Source organism: Neophocaena asiaeorientalis, unplaced genomic scaffold (genome assembly GCF_003031525.2).
Source record: "Neophocaena asiaeorientalis asiaeorientalis breed wild unplaced genomic scaffold, Neophocaena_asiaeorientalis_V1.1 scaffold76, whole genome shotgun sequence".
Classification (NCBI taxonomy): domain Eukaryota; kingdom Metazoa; phylum Chordata; class Mammalia; order Artiodactyla; family Phocoenidae; genus Neophocaena; species Neophocaena asiaeorientalis.
The window spans coordinates 560839-583270 of record NW_020173668.1 but is presented as its reverse complement, the minus strand read 5'-3'; the positions used below and the strand labels follow the sequence as shown (position 1 = coordinate 583270).

Below are 22432 nucleotides of genomic sequence, written 5' to 3'. Positions count from 1 at the left end.
GGCCGGACTTCTGCAGGTGCCAAGGCCACAAGGGCTGGCCCTCCTTCCCTGGTCAAACAGCAACCCCCTCCCTCCCCAGGTCTCCAGCACTGCTGCCTGCAGCCTTCGTCTGTCTGCTGTGTCTCCCCCATGAGGCCTTCCAGGTCCTCCTCTCCTCAGGAGGCAGCCCCTCCCTCACACTAGCATGTCCTGCTTCCTCCCCCAGTCTCCTCTGCTTCTGTGTCAGCCCTGAGGCCCCCCTGAATTGAGGAAGGAAGAGTCCAGACTTTATAGGCGGAGGTATTACTTTATTCAGGCAGGGAAAAGCCAGATGGGGCTACAACATGGCAGGCATATGGGGGGTCAGGACATAGAAGCACCCCCTCACCACCAGTAGCCATCAGCCAGACATCCCATGAGGGTGCAGTGAAGAAGGGCAGAGCTGGTGAGCCCTGGCGCATGGACCACCACGGCCCCCTCCCCATGGAGGAGCCACTGGGCCCCTGGCCTTTTCCAGCTGATGGGATGGGAAGGAAAGGGAGTGCAAAGAAAAGGGGGGGCCTAGTCCTACAGAGATTCAGTTGGCTTCAGCCTCTTGGGACAGTGCAGGCCGGATGTCCCCCTTAGCAGGGTCCAAGGGGCTGGTTTCTATTCCCAGAGCCTGCATTCTTGGAACGGGTCCCTTTGCCACACCCATTTCACCTCGGCTAGCCAGGCCTCTCGGACAGAAACCACGGGTCAAGAGATAAGTTAAGGGTGCTGCCTCCGAGCAGGGAGGGGGCTTGGGGATACCCCCCTGCCCAAGACCTCAGTGCAGGAGGGGGTGCTCTTCCTCTAGTCCTCCCCTGAGGACCAGGAGTCTCCATCTCCCTCTCGCTGACTGAACTTCAGGAGCTGGCCTTGGCCCAGGTGAAGCGGAGCCCCTGCCCAAGGGGTCTTCAGGGCACCCCCCTCCTCCTCCTCCTCCAAGGGGCTCCCTCGGTCACCCTCAGGGGGCCCCGGTTTCCCCTGCCTTACTCCCTCAGACTGCTCCAGCCCGTTCACCACACCCCCATTCACATGCTCCAACTCTTCCTTCAGGCTGGGGCCCTGGCCATTGACACCACCAAGGGGGTCCCCTGCCTCCAAGCCCGTGTCCTCCACCGCACTGAGGGTCCCCAGAGGGCCAGGGACTTGGCCCTCCCTCTCCAGGGGGATAGCATCAGACTCCTCCTCTGATCCTGAGGCCTCCGTGCTGTCCTGGGACTCAGTCTCCAGGGCAGTCATGGGGGCATCAGATGCCGCACCCCTCAAGCCATCATCCCAGGGGACACTGACATCCATGGTCTCAGACCCCAGGAGCTTCCCTCTCTGAGGGCCACTCAGGGCCGGGAGGCTGCCCCCAGAGGGCCCTGCCCCCCACCGCCCTGCCCCTGGCCCCCTCTCCCCTTCTTCATCTTCTTCCTCTCCCTCCTCCCCGCTCTCTTCCTCATCTGCAAATCCATCAGATTCCCCATCCGGATCCCAGGCTGCAGGCTCCAGTAGCAACGGGGGCACCTGGCCCGGAGGTTCTGCCACCTCCCCAGGGACCCCAGGAAGAAGAGAAGCCTCAGTCCCCAAGTCCTCAAATTCTTCCGACAGCTCAGAGTCATGGCCACGTTCCTCCTCATCTCCTCCCTCCTCCTCCTCTGAGGGATGGGCCCCAAGGCCCTCAGAGGCCAGGACTGCAGGGCCCCAGCCTTCCTTTCCAGTCTCCTCTTGAGGGGAGGGCCTCTGCTCTCCAGCCAGGTCCCACTTGGGGGAAGCAGGGGACCCGAGGTAGAGGCCCAGGGGAGTGGAGTCGGGAAGGGTCTCCCCTAGCTCATCAGCCTCACTCTCTTCTCTGCTCTCCTCCCCCTCCTCCGAGAGGCCTTCAGGGATTCCCGCGGAGCCCATATCCTCCTGCTCACCCTCCACCTTTCCCAGGACCTCAGCCCTGCCTGCCAGCCCCCAGCTAGCCTCTTGGCTACCCTCAGCCAGGGGCTGGGGCCCAGGGGCATCTTCAGGGATTGGGATGGGTGAGCAGGACTCAGTGGGCCGTGGGCTGGGTGGCCCCAGCACTGCTTCGGCATCCTCCTTTGCTCCCTCGGAGCTCAAGGGCCTGGGTTGAGGTGTATCACTTCCATCGCAGCACGAGGTCTCAGCAGGGAACATCTCCTCTGCTTCCTCAGGGGCATCAGGCTCAGACTCCTCCCAGCCCCTGGCAGTGTCCAGCGGGTCTCTGCCCTTCCTGGGCAGTGTGGAGAGCTCTGGCTCCAGGGCAGCTGCCTCCTCCAGCTCCTTTCTGGGCCCTTCCAAGCCCTGTACCCTCTTTGCCTCCAAACCTTCCTCCCCCAGGGGTGGCTCCATCACCTCCTCTCTGGCCAGGCCGCCTGGGTCCTCCAGCCCTACCGCCTCCTGCTCCGGTCCCTGTTCCACTCCTGCAGTCTCTAAGCCCAAGGCGACCTCTGGGGAGGCTCGGCCATCGCTGGGGGCCACATCCTCACCTTCCAACACTGGCTCTAGCACCTCTGACATTCCCTGGCGAGCTGGGAGGCCCGGGGTCCCCACCTGGTCTGGCTGCTCTTCAGGGTCCTGGAGGCCCTCAGTGCCTCCCACCCCACTGGCTCCCTCAGCTGAGACCCTCTGCTCTTTGGGCTCGGAGCTCCCTAGCTGCCCCTCACCTGGGCTCCAGGCCTTGCCTGTGGCCGTCAGCTGCAGCTCCCCTTGGTCTACAGCCTCCCCCTTCCCAGCAAAGCTCTCCCATTCCCTAGGTTCCATCTCTGCCTCGTCCGCACTGTCCAGTTCAGGTCTCCCAGGGGGCGTTTCCTGATCCAGTTCTTGACCCCCCTGCACCGTATCTTCCCACTTCTGCAGATGTGCAGAGAGTGGCAGCTCCTGTCCCTCCTCCTCCAGGGACCTTGGTGGCTCTGAATTCTCTCCCTTCTCCACGTTCTCTTCCTCTTCCAGATACCTTTGACTTCCCTTTTCTACCTCCTCTGGAGATCTCATATCCTCTACACTCTGCCCTCCCAGAGAGCTCAGTGATTTCTGAGTCTCCTTTTCTAGGGGTCTCAGTGTCTCTTGGTTCCCTTCCACAGACCCCAGTGGTTCTTGACTTTCCTTTTCTAGAGGTTTCAACATTTCCAGGTTTTCTTCTCCTGTAGGCTTTAGTGGTTCTAGAGTCTCTGTTCCTAAAGATCTCACTGCCTCTACACTCTCTTCATTTAGGGACCTTAATAAGTCTTGATTCTCTTTTTCGAGAAGTCTAACTATCTCCTGGTCTTTTCCAAGAGACTTTAGTGCCTCTGGTTTCACCTTTTCTAGAGGGCTCAATGTCATCTGGTCTTCTTTTTCTAGAGACCTCAGTGGCTGATTCTCTTTTCCTAGAGGTCTTGATGTCTCCTGGTCTTTTTCTTCTAGAGATCTCAGTGGCTCTAGATTCTCTTTTGCTAAGGGTCTCAATGTTTCCTGGTTCTCTACGTCTTGACATCTCAGTGGCTCTTGCCTTTCCTTTTCTAGAGCTCTCAATGACTCAAAGTTCTCCTCTTCTAGAGACCTCACTAATTCTTGATTTTCCTTTCCTGGAGATAAAAATGCTCCTACATTTCCTTGAAGAGACCTCATTATTTCTTGACTCTCCTTTTCTGGTGATTGCAATGTCTGTGGGTCCTCTCTTCCTATAGGCTTAAGTACTTCTAGAGTCTCTTTTTCTAGAGGTCTCATTACCTCCATCTCCTTTCCTTCTAAAGACTGCAATAACTCTTGATTCTCCTTTTCTAGAGTTTTTAGTGTTTCTAAGTTCTCTTCTTCCAAAGACCTCAGAGATTCCTGATTCTCCTTCTCTAGAGATCTCATTGTCTCATGGCGCTGTTTTTCCAGAGAAATCAGTGGCTCCTGAATCTCCTCTTCCAGAGACTTCAGAGTTTCTTTTTCCAAAGGACCCAGGGAGTCTTGGATTTCTTTCATGTCCAGATCCCCCTCTTCTTGCCATGTTTCCTGCTGCAAGCTGCTTATTACTTTGACCTCTACAGCTGTTTCTTTCTCTGCCAGCCCCCAGATTTGTCCTTCCCCTTCCTCCTGGAATCTGCTAGACCCACTGGGTTCTCCATCTTTGGCCTCTAAACTGGGATGGTCAGGGCTGAGGGCTGGAGCCAGGGAGGCATGATCTTCAGAGGACTGGCCTGGACTGGGCTCTTGTTCTTTGCCCCCAGGCTCCTCTGGTCCTGGCAGGACGCTGGCAGGGATGGCCACCTTGGCTTCAGCCCACACCGCTTCTGGAACCTGTTGCACCCCAACCTGTGGCTGGGGCAGGGAGAGAGGGGCATCCTGGGCTCTGATCTTGGCATCTGTGGCAGGGCGGGGAGCCTGAGGTGTGGGCGGAATGGGGGTGCTGGCCGAGGTGGGGGCATGGCCCTGAAGGAGCTCCTGGCTCTTCAGGAAGCCTGGCACAGGTGTTTCAAGGGTATCAGGCAAAGACGAGGAGAGGGGAGTAGGGCTCAGCACAGAAAGCAAAGGTCCCAGACGCCGGCCCTCTGGGGTCCCAGGGAAATGCAGCTCCAGCTTAGGGTCTGGAAAAGTAGAGGGGAAGGAACGCTGTCAGCACATACAGGTTGGGGGTGGGGCAGGGGAGCAGCTACCACTTCTGGCAAGAGGGTCCTGCTCCTGCCTTTTATGGGCTGGGCTAAGAGTATGCTCGCTGCCGTGGAGGACCACGGTGTCAAGACTTAAGACTGCTGCTTTTCAGGAAAGGCATCGCTCTGGGTGTGAAGAGGAAAGAAAGGTAAAGTTTTGGGGGGACCTTGGCCCCTCCTCTTACCCAGGAAGCTGAGGGAAGCCTTGGAACCGCTGCCAGGTGTCTGCAGCCGGGAGTTCTCTGCCTCTAGGAGGGTTCTGGGGACAAGGGAGGAAAAGCTGGGTCAGCCCTCTGCCCACAGGCCAGCCGGCAAGCCAGCCAGGCAAAAGTCGCGGCTGAGCATGTGCGTCCCTGGCCTGGCAGGCTATCTCTTCATTTTCACCACTATCACACAAAAGCCACATGCATACTTGGCTCTGCACATGAAATCACATGGTCACATCCCACAGATATCACCCATTTGGTCACACGGAGTCACACACTTATGTGGGACACACAGCTGGACTCACAGACACACAAGCAGATTCCCACACAGTCCACACAGTGTACACACACACCCACACATTGCTTAGACTAGTCCCCTCCCAACCCCAGGCCTATGACCTCATCCTCCGGGTGGGGGGCCGATTCTCATGCTAATTGATGCCTTTGTCCACACTGCCATCTGGAGGGTCTGAGTAGGGGGCTTCCCAGGGGAAGTGGGAATTCTCAGGCCGTTCCCATGGGATAGGCTCCCTCCTCCTTCTCCCCCAGGGCCCCCAGAGCTGGTTCCAGACAAAAGCCAATGAATTCAGCTCCCTCTCTCCAAATCCTTTTCATGCCTCAAAACCCAGGTTAAGCCTGCACAGTCCTCTCCCCTCAGTGGTTTGATTTAGGGGTCAAGGCCCTCATCTTGAGATCTCTAAGTACTCTGGATCCCAAGCCTTTCAGGGCAATGGAGGTTTTCGCGTACACGCCCCTGCCTTAGTGCCCCACGGGGACTGAGGAGGAGGGGGCCGATTGCGGGGGAGGGAGGACCAATCAATTCAACAAGTTATCCTGAACATCTATCTCCTCTGTGCTCTACTTCATGATCTCTGAGTCTGGTTAGTGTTTTCTGTGGTCTCACCTCTGTCCTTCTCGATGCAGCCTCACGCTCCCTGAGCTCTGTGCCCCATGGAGGTGGAGGCCCTCTCTTCTTCATCCCTAGATCCTCACCGACCTTCCCTCTCTGGGCCCGGCCTCCCCTCCCCTCCTTAACCTGTCCCAGGGCCCCTGCTTTTGTTTGCCTGTGGATTCTGGGGGTACTGTCCTCACAGCCTGTCTAGCCCTGGCTCCACCCTGCAGGCTTGGGGTACGCAGCCCTTCACAGTAGCAAAGCCCCTTCCTCAGGCTTCATCAGTGGATCCTTGGCTAACCAGGCCAGTTTCCCAGAAACTGGGTTTGCCCAAGGCCACAGAGCCAGAGAAGCAGCACTTCCTTGGTCTCAACCTTTCCTGAGCCAACAGGGAATGTGGTCAGTAGAAGGGCTGGGCGGGGCCAAGGCTCGAGAGAAGCCAGGCCCCAGGACATTCAGGATGGAAGGGACCTTGGCTGTCACCCAGCCCATCTCCCATCCTCCCGAAAAGGAGACTGAGGCCCAGGTCAGGTGGCAAGTCAGTGCCACGGGCCCACACCTGCAATTCCCTCTTCCTGAGGCTGCTCAAGGATGTCACCCTCTCTGTGTGAGCACACACACAGAGACTGGGCCTTTCAGCCCCTTGGGGTAAGGTTCTGGATCTGGGTGACCCACACGTGTCCAGCCCTCTCCTTTGAGGCTGTCCCACTCAGCTGTATCACCTCTCCTTGGGGGATCTCCTGGGCACGGGATGCTTCTCTGGTCCTGAACCCACGAGAGAGCAGGTGGGCTTAGGTGGCACACATCGTGGTGTGGAAGGGATCAGCCTAGAGTCACAGGACTGAGCAGTGGCAGAGCCTCCACCACCCGTGGCTCTGGGCCTCTTCAGCCAAGGAGCCTGCCCCTGCATGTATGCGTGCATCTGTGTGCCTGCATGGGTCAGGGTCAACCTGTACCTGTATGTGGCCACCTCCAAGCTGAGGGACATCTTGAGGTGTGCCAGCTGCTGCCGACCTTCCAGGACCTGGGCGATCTGGCTCTGTAGGCCCTGTTTCTCCTGCTCCAGGGCCTCCACGGACAGCTGCAGAGCAAGCCAGAGGCAGTCAGTGAAGGGACGGGGTCCTTCTGCTAACGTATCCCCATTGGCCACTGCAGCAGCATTTTCTGCTCCCTCACTTCTCTGCAGAGCGGATTCCGGCCTCCCCTACCCCACTTCCCGCCCAGAGAACCCCTCCCGAAGCCCCCGAGAAGAGCACAGCGGCCCCTCTCAGCCCTCTCCCACCGCCTGGCTCCTCCTCTGAGAATGCTGATTAAATGGTAGCACATGCTGCTCAGAATTCAGCTCCCACAGGAAGGGGGAGGCGAGGGAGGAGAGGAGACGGCTTACAGAGAGGAGGAGAAGGAAAAAAGTGGAAGCAGAAGGAAAAACGATTAATCACCAGGCCTGGAGCCTGCAGGATTGGAAGCCAAACAGCCCGGGTCCCAGTCACTGTCTCCTGCTCCCCATGCTAGGCCCCCACCCCCTCCACTTCCCACATGTTCTGGAATCTTTCTCCTCTGAAGGGGGGGGGGTCATGGTGAGACCTCTGTCTGGCCCAGGCAGGAGGCTGTTTTCTCAGCTGCTGGTCACATCTGCGCAGTGTGAGGGGGAGCAGCTGTCCCAGGCCTCTGGAATGTGCTCAGGAGCCGAAAAGCCCAGACAAGGGAGAGAAGGGCTGGTGGCTCCCCATCCAGGGCCCCTCACCCTCTCCTGTCAGGGGGAGGAGGGCAGTTGGGAACTTGTAGACTCTTGAGTGGCCAGACCATCAGATCAGCACTGAGAGGGAAAGTTCTGAGCATCTTCTGAGCAACAGCAGGGCCTAGGGAGGGGTCCAGGGGCCATCAGGGTACGAAGGTGCCGCTTAGACAGTGAGGAGGCTGCTGCAGTCTTGTGCCTGTCTGCCCTTCGAGGGGGTGTGCTTTGAGGTCTGAACCTCCATCATTCCAGCCCTACACTAGACAGAGTTGTGAAAGTCTAGGACAGTGGCACCAGGCATGGTTTTCTAAGAAGTGGCCCCTGAATCTGCAGCCACCACACCCCCGACTTCCCACTCCCTTTCCCAGGTCTCTGATACCCAACGGGACTTCCTGAAGCCTTGTCTTGCCCAGGCCCCCAGGCTTCCTCACCTGGAACTGCTCAGTAGCCCGCAGCCGCTCCTGCCAGCGGCCCTCCAACCTCTGCTCCAGCGCGGCCCTGCGCTCCTGGAGGCCGCTGCGCTCCGCTTGGAGCTGCTGCAGCTTCAGCCGACCGTCGCGGGCGCCCTGCAACGCGTGGCCCAGCCGCTCGCGGGCCTGGCCCAGCGACGTCTCCATGTGCGTGGAGCGGGGCCGCGGGGGGCGCAGGCAGCCTGAGCGTTCAGGCCCGCGCGTTCCTCCTCGTGCGCCGCGCGCAGAGCCTCCAGCTCGCGCTCCAGCTCCGCCGCCTGGGTGCTCAGCCAGGCCTGGGCGCACTTTTCGGCCTCGACCGCGCGCCGGCTGCGGGCCGTCTCCTCCGCGGTCCGCTCCCGGGCCAGCCGCAGCTGCTGGCACCGGCTCGCCACGCCCTCCACCTCTTCTTCCAGGTTGTCGCGCGCCACCTCGGCCGCGCGCTTCTCCCGCCAGCGCTGGTCGACGAGGGCCCGCAGGGCCGCCAGCTCGTCGTCGGCACGGGCCCTCCAGGAGGCGTCCCCGGCCTGTGCCCGGAGACCCCCGAGCTCCGCGCTGAGCAGCTCATTCTGCTCCTCTAGCGCCTTGACCCGGGCCAGGTAGGCCTCCAGGCGCCGGTTGAGCTCCCACATCTGAAAAGATTCCTCCCCCAGGCAGCCCTCCATCCTGCCCGTCTGATCCACCGAAGGTGGAGAGAGGCGAAGCACCGGGAGAAGCCAGTAGCTCTCAAAGCTTTTAGGACGGAAGGGTAAAGAAGACGGATGGGGACAATGACGGGGCGGGGCGAGGAGCAGCTGAAGCGACTGAGAGTCGGGAGTGGGAGCGAGGCTATTCATACTCCCGCCAGCCTGGCGGGAAAAGGGGCGGGACCCAGGCCTTAACCCCTTAGAGTTCAGAGAAACGACAGCAGCCTTTGTCCCTGTGCCCCCGGTATGCTGGAGAGTGAAACCAAAGGAAAAGCCATGCCCGGAGAATCCGATCCGATGGTGGCTTTCAGGGGGAAGAGGCCATGAGGCAAGGTCAGAACCGCAGATGTAAAAGCAGATTAAACACAGAACTGAGCCTGTGGAGGGGGTGCCAGGGGATTCAGTCCTGCGAGGGGGTGCGAGTCTCAGTTACTCAGCGCATCCAAGAGAGCTATCACTTACTGAATTCCTCTAAGACTCAGTTTCTTCATCCAAAAAATGGGAGTGATGATGGAACTGTCATGGGACTGTTGAAAGAATAGATGTGGGCATGTTTTTCGTAAATAGCGAAGGCTCACCCTCCTGAAATACTGGAAGAAGGCAGCATTGCAGCGAGAAGTTAGAAGAGACATTGCCTGGAACACAAGAACAAATGTGCCCTACTGGGAAACACCCCATATGCACACACACCCTATTTCCTCAGTCTCCGCCAGGAAACGGAGAGAGCAGGCAAAAGGATGTTCTCCCCATTATTCACCTCCATCCTTTCTACTCATCTTTCATATAACCTGAGGTGCATATACCCACTTTTTAGGTAATGGAAGCCCCCGCCCGCCCCGCCAGTTCGCAGGGAAGGACACCCCATCCTGGCCTCGTTGTCAGGGATTTTTGGGCAGAGGGCGCCCCCTGGTGGCTCGCAGACCGGGCCAAGAAGAGGAAGCAGAAAGAAGAGGCATCTTTTGTCACAACTAGTCCAAGTTTATCGAGCCTTTGTAATATGCCAGTCATGTTCTAACATTTTATTTACGTTATCTGACTGAATCCTCAAAATATACCTTTGAGGGTTCCACAGTTCAGGAAACGAAGAGCTCACTGAGGGCGGGAGTAGCTGGGAAGGCCTTCTGGAGGAGGAGGGGTCCTTGAACTGGGTAGTGAGGGAGGTGGAATTTGGGGTTTGTAGGGTAAAGGGGAAGCAGGGTCCGAGAGAGAGGGCCAGAGATAATGAGACTGAGGGGGGTCTTTGGGGAAGGAATTTCTGCTCATGTAAATCCAATTTAGCTCTACAAGTGTTCATTGAGACCTACTATGTGTCAGCACTCTGTCCCAGCCCTGGAGGAGCACATGGTTTGGTAATGTGAGGGCAACAGCAATGGTGGTGGAGGTAATATTATCATAATACTTAGCACCTGAGCTATCCACAGAGACCTGGGGGAGCACAGATAATGGAGAAGGTTTTCTGGAAAGGGGGTACAGCAGGGTCAGTGACCAGGAGGCCATCCCACCAGGCCAACTGGACTTTGAATTCACTACCATATGTGGAGCAGAAAGGGAGGGGCCGGTGGGCGTGGAGTGGGGGGATTGACTGAGACTTAGTGCAGACCGGGAGGCTGAGGCTTCTCCATCCCCACATTACCTCACAAATCCTGCGGTTTGGTTTGGGCTGGGGCATCCCAAAAGTTGTGTCCAGGGGAGGTCACTTGGCATCTCTCCCTCCTCTTTCTCTTCCTGGCTGTGGGGAGAGAGAAGCTGAATACTTGAGATCCCTGAGATCCTCCAAGGGGGGGGTCCCCTGGAAATGTGGGGTGGCACCGGTGTGGGGAGTTTCCCTCCTGGGCCTCTCACTCTCACCCAGAGGGGAGACATTTGGACTGTGTTTCATGCAAAGAGCACTGGGTCTGACTTTTACACTTTCTAGCTGAATGACCTTAGGCAAATCACATAGCTTCTCCAACTGAGCCTCAGTTTACCTGTTTGGTAAAGGAGGTGAATACTTACCCATCCCCAGGCGTTTGTTCTGAGCATCAAAGAAGACCGGGTATGGGGACGTCTTTGTACAAAGCCTTTTTGAGGACCATCACCATGAAAGCCATCAAGCTAGAGCAAACCCTTCCCGTGAACCACTCTTGGTGAGTTTTGGGAATCTTGGAAGGCAGAGATGATCTAAAATGCTGGAGAAGAGTGGGATGTTGATTTTTTTAAGGCCGGAGAAGGTGGGTCCCAGCAACCACAGCTGGTGGAATGGACACCAAGGCCCAGACAATTCTAAACAGATAACTGATATTTGAGGCAATGAGAAGCTGAGGAAAATGAGGCCTTCCATGCGACCAGGGGACACTCAATGGGCACAAGTTGGGCCAGGTGTCCTCTCCTCCCTCGGGGGGTTGCATTGTTACTGGGATTTCTTTTTTTTCTTGTTTTCAGACTCTCAACCACTGCGCCACCAGGGAAGCCCTGTTACTGGGATTTTTATGAGGCCTTTGCCTGCACTTCTTATGTCCCTGTGCCTGGCCAGGACACATGGACTGTGTGATACTACACTGGGTGGATACAAAGTTCAGTAGCCATCCCCAGAGATGTCCATGAGAAAGCTGAAGAGGGTTCTGTGGGCCCTCAGGGTTCTGTCCTTGGTCTGAAGATCACAAGTTTTTATTAAAGACTTGGATGAAATCATAGAAGCCATATTGATCAAGTTTACATATTATGCAAGAAATGAGAGGGTTTGACAGAATAGGAAAAAAAATGAACCAGATGACATTTAATAGGGATAAATGTAAAATTCTGCTTTAGGTTTCAAAAAAAAAAATCAGCAGCATAAGAAGAGAAAAGAATAAAGCCTATCTAGTGAAGAAAACCTGGGGGTTTTAGCAGACCACAAGCTTGTTATGAACCACCACTGTGATGTGGCCACCTAAAAGAGTAAAAAGGATATAAGTGATTCGTAGATGCAAGGCGTCCAGATCAGGGGTGGTGACATTCCCTTTGCCCTTCCGCATTTGGAGTATTGTTCTGGACACAGTATTTTAAGAGGGACCTTGGCAGGTTGGAATTGATCCCAGAGGAAGATGAGCAGATGGTAAGGCAACTTGGAATCATGGTTGATGAAGAATTTCTGAAGCTACTCATGTCTCAGGGCTGCAGCTAAGTTCCGAAACTAAAAGATAATAGCCTCTGAGCACCATACATATCCTAGAGAAAGTTGCCAGACTCGTCTGCAAGGCTTCACCCCTGCCCCAGTCCCCAGGAGAGAAGGCAGGCGGAGGGCAAAGAGGTTGCACACCGCAGCATTGGATTGAGGGGTGGCCAGCCCTGGAGGGCAGGCTGCGGCTTCCCCTCCTCTGCTCCGAGGGGAAGGGTGATGCATACTGAGGTGAGTGGGTGTGGACTTCCAAGGGGATGACTCCTCACGGCCGGGCATCCGCATGAAGGGCACATTGGTGTCCCACCTCTGGGCAGCTGTCTTTTAGGGCACGGGGTTTGTTCATCTGGGCCTCACTGAGACACAGACACTGGAGAGGGATGGCTGGGAATAGAGGGGGCCACAGGGAGGGACAGGCGAGGTTCTGTGTGCCAAGAGGACTCTGTGAAAGGAGCCCCCCATGGGGAGCAAGCTTTAGGCATCACCACCCCCAAGGGAGGTCTGCATCTGAGGAAGGCTGACTGTAGCCTGTCTCCTCCTCTGTCCTGCAGAGGAGAAGGAAGCCTCGGGGCGGGTCTGCCAAAGTGTGCTTAAGGGACAGGAGAGGGAGACCCAACAGAATGTCATTGCAGGCAGTGGTCAGAGAGATCTAAAGCTGTTCTTTTCTGTTACCTCCCCTACCTCTCACTTCTTTGCCTCATAATACGGAGGCTAGGGCAGGGGCAGGACATCACTCTTGCCCTATCCCTAACTTGACCCCTCCTTTTTATCTCCCTGTCCCCCTTCTCTCTTCCCCTCCACTTCCAGGACTAGATGGGTCCTGCTGGACATGTGTGGCAAGGAGTAACGTCAGCAAGGAGTCACAAGTCTTTTGACAACAAGAAAAGAGACAGGAAGAAGGAAGTGAGTAGGTTGGAGACCAGATGGTAAGAGAGACGGCAACTTTGGGAAGCTCTGTACCGAGAGATCTGGAGACATAGAGAGAGGGAGAGAGCGGGTGCGAAGGAAGCGACCAGCAGAGCAGAGAGCGGGCCCAGGGACCCCTCCTGGGAAGTCTGGCTTTGGCCTGAGAGCTTTGGGTACTGGCTGGACCCTCCCTTTCCATGCTGCTTTTCCCCATCCCCGTGAGGGAGGCTTGGAGCTGGAGCTGGGTCTGGGAGGCTGAAATGTTCCTTCTCTCTTCATTTTCTCCTCTTCCGGCTGGAGGGATGATGGGGCTGGCTTTGTTTTGCAGCTTTCTCCTTTCCCTCACATCCACAACAGGCCAGCTGGACTCCTCATTCTCCATCCTGAGGGAGGGGTTCAGGGAAGGCAAGTAGCATGGGAAAAGCATTGGACAAAGAGCCTTGTCTCTCTATGCAACCTTGGACTAGTCAGTTCACCTCTTTAGGTCGTGGTTTCCACAGTAATTTATTCAAATAATATTTAGAAAGCACTTATTGAGTGCCAGGTGCACCATAGGCACTAAATAAATATTGTGAAGGAATCAAAAATGACTAATGTGGAGCGCTGCCCTCAGGAAGCCGATGGGCACGTTGGAGGACAGACGTGGGAACCATAGAGTGCGATCCGGGTAGAGAGGCGTGATGAACTGGAGGAGGAGGGGGGAGGGGGCAAAGGAGGTGGCCGTGTGGTTCATTTGGGGCCTTTGCCCTCCAGGCAGCGAGGAGCCCTGAAAAGGTTTTAACCTCAACCACGGGTAACCTGGTGAGATCACTGTGAAGGATTGGGGCGGGCTGGGGGGAGACAGGCAGGATGGCCAATCAGGAGGTAGTTGCCACCTTCGAGGTGGTGAGACCAGAGCCTAGGGGCGGAGAGGAGGGATGAGTGTGAGAATACTTAGGATGTGTCGGTTCCAATGAGAGTTAGATGTGGGATGGCGGGAGGGGACAGGGAAGATTCCCATACTGGTGGCTTGGCCCTAGGGTGGGGAGGGAGGGTGGCATGGGGAGAGGTGCAGTGGCTGTCAGATGTGCAGGGTTGGGGATCACATTTAGAAGGATGATGCCCGAGTGGGGTGGATAAGCTGGGGGACTGTGAGCATGGACTAGGTTGTTCAGGGACAGAGGAGAAAAGTACAGAATGATGAGCTGTTCCCTTCTCTCTGTGACGCTCTGGGTCTGCGGTTTGCTGAGCCGCTTGCAAAGCAGCAGCCACCCGCCTGCTCCGGCTCAGCTCAGGTCTCCACCCCCGCAAAGTAAAAGGGGCTGCAGTGGGGCACGGCCACCGGGCGCTACTATTGCCACAAGAGAAGCTACATTCCCTGGGGAAATCCTGTGATGATGATTTTAAGCTATAATATCTAGGTAGTGAGGTAGGTACTATTATCATCATTATCATTCATGATTTTCTAACAGGAAACAACCTAAAGAAGCTAAGTAGCCTATCCAAGACCACACAAATAGAACTTGAACTCAGAGTTCTGACTCAGCCTGCACCTCCCTCTCTCTGGGAAAGAAGGTGATGATGGGGGGGCGGGGTCAGGGGATGAGTCAGAGAGGACCTTGTGGGAAAGTCTTTAATCTCTACCATCCCTCATGCTTCTCCTAGCATCTCACTCAGGGCCACCTTAGCACACACAGCACCAACCGGGAGATGACTAACTTAAAACACTCTCCCCTGGTTAAAATCATCCAGTCTTCACCCCACCAACACCCACCCACCCACCCACCCAGTTTTTAGGAGAAGTGGACAGAGAAGGCCAGCTGGGGCTGGACTGGAGCTGGAATCAGGGAGCTAGTGTTGTCTTGGGCTGGGATCCCAGGGAAGATGCTGAAGGTGCCGTCTGTGTTTGGTGGTACCTCGATGCTCTGCCTACACTGAGCTCCCATCAGGTGTTTGCTGACTGACTGTCCAACCCCACGCTGGTCTGGCCACACTCCAGGGCTGAGTTTGGCTCCGAGCACCCTGCTGAAGGAGGGCACAGACACACCGTAACGTGCCCACTGAAGGACCAGGCACCTGGACGAAGTGTGGTGAGGATGTTAAGAGCATAGGCTCTGGTGGCAGACCTGAGTCCTGGAGAGACCCTTAACCTCTCTGAGTCTCAGCTTCCTCATCTATAAAATGGGGGAAATAATACCCACCCAATCTGAGCACAGAGAGCTCGCCGCTCAGTCTGTCCAAGCGCCTGGTCCTGAACAGGTGTTCAGTGTATGTTTGTGAAATGAATAAATGAGTGAATAAGGTGGGGTGAGTTAGGTTGTTACTACCCATGCTGCTGCAAATATTCTTGGCCAGGTCTTCTGGGGCCCGTGTGTGTCCCATTCTCTTTGGAGCCATCTGGAAGGGATGGCTTGTTGGAGGGAAGGCACGTCTTGAACTCCACTGGACAATGCCACATCTTTTTTTTTTTTTTTTTTGGCCATGCAGTTTGCGGGATCTTAGCTCCCCAACCAGGGATCGAACCCACGCCCTTGGCAGTGAAAGCCTGGAGTCTTAACTACTGAACCACTAGGGACTTCCTGCCACGTGGTTTTTTAAAGCGGGCATACCAGGTTACTCTCCACTAACAGTGTGCAAAGAGTTCCCATTGCTCCACAGTGTCTTGGTACTGTCAGATTTTTAAATTTTTCACAATCGTGAAGTATGTTCATTCAGTACAATTGTGGAAACGCATCAGCATGGATGCACCTCACGAACACCATGTCGAGAAGAAGAAGCAAAAGCTGCAGTAAAATCCACACGGCAGATGCCTTTTCCATCAAAGCTCAAAACCCTGCAAAACAGTGTGTTATCTGGAGATATGTACGTATGTAGTAAAAACGTTTTTGAAAGGCAAAATAATGGTAAAAATAAAGGAGAGGATAGTAGTTCCCTCTGGGGAGGAGGGAGGAGATGCAAGGGGGATGGAGAGGTACACCACTGTGCGTAATGTAGTTCTTTATTGATAGAGTATGTGAAATATCTGAAAATAAATACATACGGTGGGGTCATTTGAAGTGCCTGAGGGGCTCTTGGGTAAAAGGGCCCAGACTTCTCTTAGTGGGTCCAGAGATCAGAACCCGTCCTGATGAGTAGATGCTACGGGCCCAGATGCTAGCCCAGACAAAGGAGATGGGCACAGGACTTGTTTCTGTCCTGGAGCAGGTTGCCACCAGAGGGAGTGTGAGCCCCGTTACTGGGACACAAGACAGCTAACCACTCTAGGGTGATCCATTTTGTGATCTGTCCTAGAGGACCTTGGTGGCTTCTTCAACCCTGGGGATTCCAACACTCTAGGAATGAACAACAATCCATCTGGACCCCAGGACCCCGCTCCTGTCCTCCCTGGAGAGCTGCAGTTCCTGCCCTGAAATATTGCCAGAGGGTTGTCTTTTTTCTGGCTGCACCGTGGCTCGTGGGATCTCAGTTCCCTGACCAGGAATCGAACCCAGGCCATGGCAGTGAAAGCCCAGAATCCTAACCACTAGGCCACCAGGGAACTCCCTGCCAGAGTTTGGTTCTTTGAGCCAAAACAAGAGGCCTGGAAGTTAATTCCAGGAAGAACTTGCCTGTCTTGTGGGATCAAACAGAAATGGAGTGGGATAAGGGAGAGGAAGAGGCAGTGGGCTCTTGACAACTGGCCCCTCCCCTGGCCAAATAGGAGAGGGACCCCAGGGCTGAGGCTGGGGCCAAGGAGTGACTCCTGTCCAGCGCCTCCTCCCCAGGGCTCTCTGAGTCTTGCCCCAGCCATGCCAGTCGAGGGGGAAGCTCCCATGGAGCCCTTGTCTCAGGAAGCCACCAAGTGGAGGCAGGACACCGGGACACCTCCCACCTCATCTATGGGGGTTTGGGGGTCAGGCTGTCTTCCTGCTGAGAGTCCAAGGTGGGGGAACCCACTAGGGAGGAATGTGATGGGAAGGCATTTAGCAAGACTGAGGAGATTGGATAAAAGGTGGGAGAATGAGGGTATCTGGAGGAGGTGTTGGTCTATGCAGGGCAGCTGGGGGGAGGGGGAGGTATATTTATCTTCTGAGCTGGTGGCATTAAAAATAACCAGGGCCCCTGAGTAACCCAAGCTCCCAGGTTTCTATGGCAGGGTGGAGGCTGTCAGTGGGGACTAGAAGGGCAGAGCAAAGAGGAAGCAGAAGATGGAATCAGAAAGGTCTCCTCCCACCCCGCCCCGCCCCCCCCACAGCCTGGGGCTACTGAGGGCAGGGACTGGGCAAGCTGGTGCCCCTAGGACTGGCTGGAGGGGGCAGGGAGGGAAGGAGGAGGGGAGCGGGGAGCCAGGCAGGAACAATGCTGGCACTGAGCCAGGAGCTGGAGTCGGGGACTGAGGAGAGAGGAGGGAAGGGGACAGGATGAGGGGTGGAGAAAGGAAAAAGAAAAGAGAGCTGGGAGAAGTGGAGAAAGTGTCCCCACGTGGGTGCGCCCACACTACTCCTCTTCTGAGTCTCTAAAGCTACTTGAGGAAAGGAGCCTGTCCTCTGAGTTCCAGCCCCTTGAGGAACTGAAGCTACAGCAGGAGGAACTTCAGTTAGCCTTTAGGAAGGACTTCCCTGGAGGAATGGGGGCAAGGGAAGGGGTGAGCCAGAGAGGATTGTGGGAGGGTGCAATCTCTCCTTCTCTGTTAAGTCCCGGGACTCAGCCGGGTTGTGGCCCCTGTCCTTGCTCTGAGACAGGCTGCTGGAAGGATGACCTCACCTTTCTGCCTCTGTTTCTGCAGTTCCTTGGCTGATTTCTGAGTCAGGGACTGTGATGACAGAAGGACAATTACAGGAAAGTTTCACTGAAAGATTAGCCTCTATACCCAGCTGTGAGGAAAGGGGCTGGAGCTGAGACCTGGGCAGCCTGATGGCAGCCTGAGGATGGCACGAGAGGGCCCTTCTGACACCTTGTCCCACAGATCTTGCTGTGGGGTGTCCCATCCCGGCTCAGCTCTGGAACTGAGGGCGAGGAGCCGGAATGATGTGCTTGGCACATACGAGGAGGTGGGGGAGAATTTCCTCAATGGATGAGAGGACGGATGAAAGTCAGGGACTGCATTGGTCCTGCTCAGCACAGGGCCTGGCGAATAGCTGATGCTCCGTAAATGTTTGTCGAGGGAGTAAATGCTGCCCATCTGGCCAAGGCCAGGCCTGGGCCCTGCCTTTGTAGGCATCCCTGAAAACAGTAATGACACCTGTGCTATGGTCGAACCAAGAGGAGGATGGTCGGGTCCTTGGGTCTCCTTACGCTTAGGTACACCCTGGGTGGGCCGAAATGAATTGGGGGCTGGATCATCAGGCCTCTGAGGAAGCTCCAGTGTCCCGCCCCAAAGCTGGGCCAAGTGAGGGTGGCTCTCCCTCCCCAGGCAGCTCTGGGCTGAGCCCAGGATCCCCTGCCCTTAGGCTCCTGCTGAAACTTTAGCCCATAATCCCCCACCTGAGCCTGAAGGGCTCCCACAGCTATCCTGGCCTCATAATCTTCAGTCCAGAAGGAGAGGAGAGGCCCAGCAAGGAGCAGAGGCTTGTCCCCCTTCCAGGGTGAGAGATGGAAGAGAGCCTATGGGGAAGACTAACACTTCTCCACCCTGGGGCACCCACTTCCCCGGCTGGGGAGAAAGAGGATGTGGAGGGGTCCTGCTGACACCTGTTGGGACCAAGCAGACCCCTCTTAATGTGACCAATGATTTCCCTGCTGCCTGAGTGATCCCCCAAGCAGGCCACACCACTTTCTGGTCCTCAGTTTCTTCTTGAACAAAGGAGAGGCATGATCCCCAAAGGCCCTTCCTTCTGGGACTCTGTTCTCTGGTTCTACAACAATTCCCAGCTTCTAAGATTCCACCTTGGGGCAGCCGGAAGGGAGGGCACGTTGCCGAGGACCGTGCAGCTGTCAGGCTGCTCCAGCTTGAGTCACCAGCTTGAATCCCAACCTGACCTGACACACCTGCTCACCTCAATGAGTGGGGGTGAGAGCTGAGACCTGAGTCCAGTCAGCTCCAGACACCCCCAGATCTCCTCTGATGGCTGCCAGGATTACCTTCCTCTCTGCTTTTCTCATCTCCTACTCCCTGCAAGTGGCTGGATCCCCTGGGGGAAGCTGGGAGAGGCTGGCCAGACCTGTGGAGGGCTGGGATAGGGATGAGGTTTCTGGGGCGCTGGCCGGGGGCAGAGGTCAGGCAGGCATTTGATGAGGAGGCAGAAGAACGGAGGAGACGACCTTTTAAAGTCCCTTCCAGTTGGAGGAGTCGGGCATGCAGCTCCAAGGGATGAGAAAAGGACCAGAATGTCATGGGAAAAGAATGATAGTTCAAGAGGAGACCAGGGGCTGGGGTTAAGTGGGGTCAACCCTGTCTCATCTCACCCCCTTTGGTGCCAGTGACTGGGCAAGGGGCTGACCCTGCTGTCTGGGAGCAATTGTCACAGCCCTGTGGGGAGCGGGCGGGGAGCGGGGGAGGAAGGGGCAATTCAGGCAAACCCCACCAGCCCACCAGCCCAAAGGGAAAGGGGAACAGAGATGGGAGGAGAGGGACTGGGGTTCCTGGGACACCCAAGGAAGTAGGTGAGGGAGGGACACTGCCCCCTACAAGGCTACTCTGAGGAGAACTTCTCTTTGAGTGGGAATAGGGCTGAGAAGGAAGGTACGACTGGACTGTGGGAGGGATGGTGAGGAAGGGGCCAGGCCACCCTCGGGTGGGCCTGGAGTGGGGAGCTCTTGGCAGCCCCGGCTGGGAGTGAGGGTGCTGTCAGCCAGCCAGGTTTCTGCCGCTGCCTGGGAAGAGCCCAGCCCAGAGATCCTTATCCAGGGCAGGGACAGAACTGGTTTCTCAACTGGCAGCACCAAGGGGGACAGGGGAAGGAAGAAGCCGAGAGGTCAGGAGGGCAGTGGCAGGCTTGAAGGAGAGGTGGGAGGACCTGACTTGGGGACCCCCGACCCTCACTAGAGCCGCAGTCTCAACTGCCGGGGGACCTCCATAGGCATCACTTTTGCATCCTATTTGCATATGACGGATTCACTTTCTAGACGGACTGAAGGACCCTCCCAGGTCCCCCAGCTGTTCCTGTCCTGCTATCCTGTCCCTCGTCTTTCTCAGGTACGACTGGCCCAGGCAGGAGAAATCCCTGGGTGGACTCCTCCCCACCTCGCCACCCCAGTCTCTCCCTTTCCACTGACACCTGAAGAGTCCTAAAGTCACTGAGGAGAGAGGCAGAGGAGCCAGCAAGAGGTGGGGGACTCTGAGGGACTCTCCTCAGAGCCTGCTCCCTTTCATCCTCTGCTACAAAGGGCTGGCGGCCCCAGTTCCATCCATCTTGTGCCTGTGGCGGTCCTTAAGTAGCCCTTTGTTGGGACCTGGGGTCAGAGGGCCTGACCAGCATGCCCCTCTCCTCTGAGCCCCACCCCTGGGGCCCTTTCTTTCCCCCTCTTCCCCTCCTCCTGAGTATCTCAGCCTTCTCCAGCCTAGATCTCTCTGTCTCTCTCTCTGTCTCTCTCTCTGTCTCTCTCTCTGTCTCTGTCTCTGTCTCTCTCTCTCTCTCTCTCTCTCTCTCTCTCTCTCTCTCTCTCTCGCCTCTCTCAGGGCTTCCTGTATCTGGCTCCACCTCTGCCAATCCCTCCCATGTGGATTCCTGTAACGTGGTTCCTCCTGTCACACACTGGCACGGAGCTGCCCTCAGGTTCTGGAGGCCTCAGAGGTACCCTGGGCCTTGGCTTCCCCAGGGCTTTCTCCTCTCTGGTCTCAGCTGTGCCCTGACTCTCTTGGTTTTGACATTTCTAGACCTTTCTCTCAGTTCCATGCTCCTGTTTCTTGGTGTGTGTGTGTGTGTATACTTCAGTTTCCCTAAGATGTCGCTGTAGACTGTCCCAGTGCCTGTAAGTGCCCCTGCCATGTGTGCCAGCCCTGACCTCAGGAGAGAATCACACATACCCCCTCCCTTGGCTTTGCCCTCCCTTCCTCTCTGGCTCTTCTTTCTCTGGCCCTTGTTGGGGTTCAGTGACCCAGGCCCCTCTGTTGCCCCAGAGGTTTCACCTTCTCCCTCTCCTCTGAGAAGCTTGGACTCTAGAAAAGACTCTGCCCACAGATATCTCACAGAATTTTCAGGATGCATGCAGGGGGTGGGGGGTCCTATGCATTTTCCCTCCAATGCACTGCTGAGTAATGAGGGCAGGTAACAGAAGAGGAACCCGAGAGGCTTTGGGTTGGGAGGGGAAGCTGGAGAGATTTTCTCACAGGCTGGGCTGGGCTGGGCCAAATGGGTGAGGTGGCCGCTCCCTGGTCCAATCTCCTGGGTCCAGGACTGTAACTTCCTCGTCATTTCAGGCTGGCAGGCAGGGAAGTACTGGAGAAGCAGAGCCAGGAGGAAGTGCCTGCCCAAGGGCAGCCTCTGTCTCAGGGTGGACACACAGCTGCTGCCTTCAGAGAACCCCCAGTCCGATGGGGGAGACCCAGTCCCTGCCCTCTGAGATCTCCTGGGAAAAAGAAATGTCTCTTCTGTCTGCCATTCTCAACAACTTTATTCAGAAAGAGACAAGCTAGGCAGAGAAACAAGAGCAGATGCCCCGAACAGACAGACAGAGCTCCAGCCACAAGGGCCTGGGAAAGGCTTGAAAAAAGGCCTCTCCAGGGTGGGAGTGGGGAGTCAAGTTGACGGGGGAAGGGTAGGTTGGGGAGCCAGCAGCCTGGATGCAGGCCAGACAGAGCTGGAGTCAAGGATGGTGTGAGAGGGGAGGAGGTGATGCCAAAGATAAAGAAAGGGCTCAGGCTGACAAGTTAAGACTCTTCTGGGTTAAACCAAACACAAAACGCATCCAGAAAGCTCAGCCTGATTCATTCTTCCATTTCTGAAAACAGCACCAGCAGCGACCAAAGCCAGACAGCCATTCTTTTTTTTTTCATAAATTTATTTATATTTATTTATTTATTTATTTTTGGCTGCATTGGGTCTTCGTTGCTGCGCACAGGCTTTCTCTAGTTGCAGCGAGTGGGGGCTGCTCTTGGTTGCGGTGCACGGGCTTCTCATTGCGGTGGCTTCTCCTGTTGCGGATCACAGGCTCTAGAGCGCGCAGGCTTCAGTAGATGTGGCTCATGGGCTCTGTAGTTGTGGCTCGTGGACTTTAGAGGGCAGGCTCAGTAGATGTGGCTCACGAGCTTAGCTGCTCTGCGGCATGTGGGATCTCCCCAGACCAGGGCTCGAACCCGTGTCCCTTGCATTGGCAGGCAGACTCTTAACCACTGTGCCACCGGGAAAGCCTCCAGACAGCCATTCTTGACGCCTCCCTTCTAATGCATCACAGTCTGCACCTCCCCCCAATTTTTCTCCACCTTCTGCCCGAGCATCTCACCAGTCTTCTGATGGCTTTCCTTCACTTCCCCTTTTCTCTGTTCCATCTCCACCTGGCTGCCAGAAGAAAATCCTTAGAACACAAGTGAAATGCCACCCCCTTTTTAAAAATCCTTCAACGGCTTCTCATTGCTCTTAGAATAAAATAAGAAATAGTGGCAATTCCCTGGTGATCCAGTGGTAAGGAGTCCGTGCTCTCCCAGCTGAGGGCCTGGGTTTGATCCCTGGTCAGGAACTGAGATCCCACAAGCTGCGCAAGGCGCAGCCAGAAAAAAAGAAAGAAAGAAAAAGAAAAGAAATACTTACTGTGGCCCTCAGGTCCTTCAGGCTCTGCACGATCCAGCCACTGATGGCCCGCCCCCAGCTGCCAGGCACTCCAGTTATGGGACCTTGAACAGCCCCAAACTGTCCTTAGAGACTCTACCCCATGGTTCTCTCTGCCCAGAGCACCTTTCCCTCTGCTCTACCCCACTG

At 56.1% G+C, this 22432-nt stretch overlaps 1 protein-coding gene across 1 annotated transcript; it reads right to left on the bottom strand.

Annotated features, from left to right (window-relative positions):
- Positions 1 to 266: 266 nt before the first annotated feature.
- Positions 267 to 8680, bottom strand: NES (nestin). The gene is given in 5 exon segments (XM_024748344.1): positions 267 to 4547; positions 4796 to 4869; positions 6665 to 6789; positions 7875 to 8065; positions 8068 to 8680. Coding segments are annotated over 5 exon segments (4614 nt in total). The 5' UTR covers positions 8558 to 8680; the 3' UTR covers positions 267 to 813.
- Positions 8681 to 22432: the final 13752 nt, after the last annotated feature.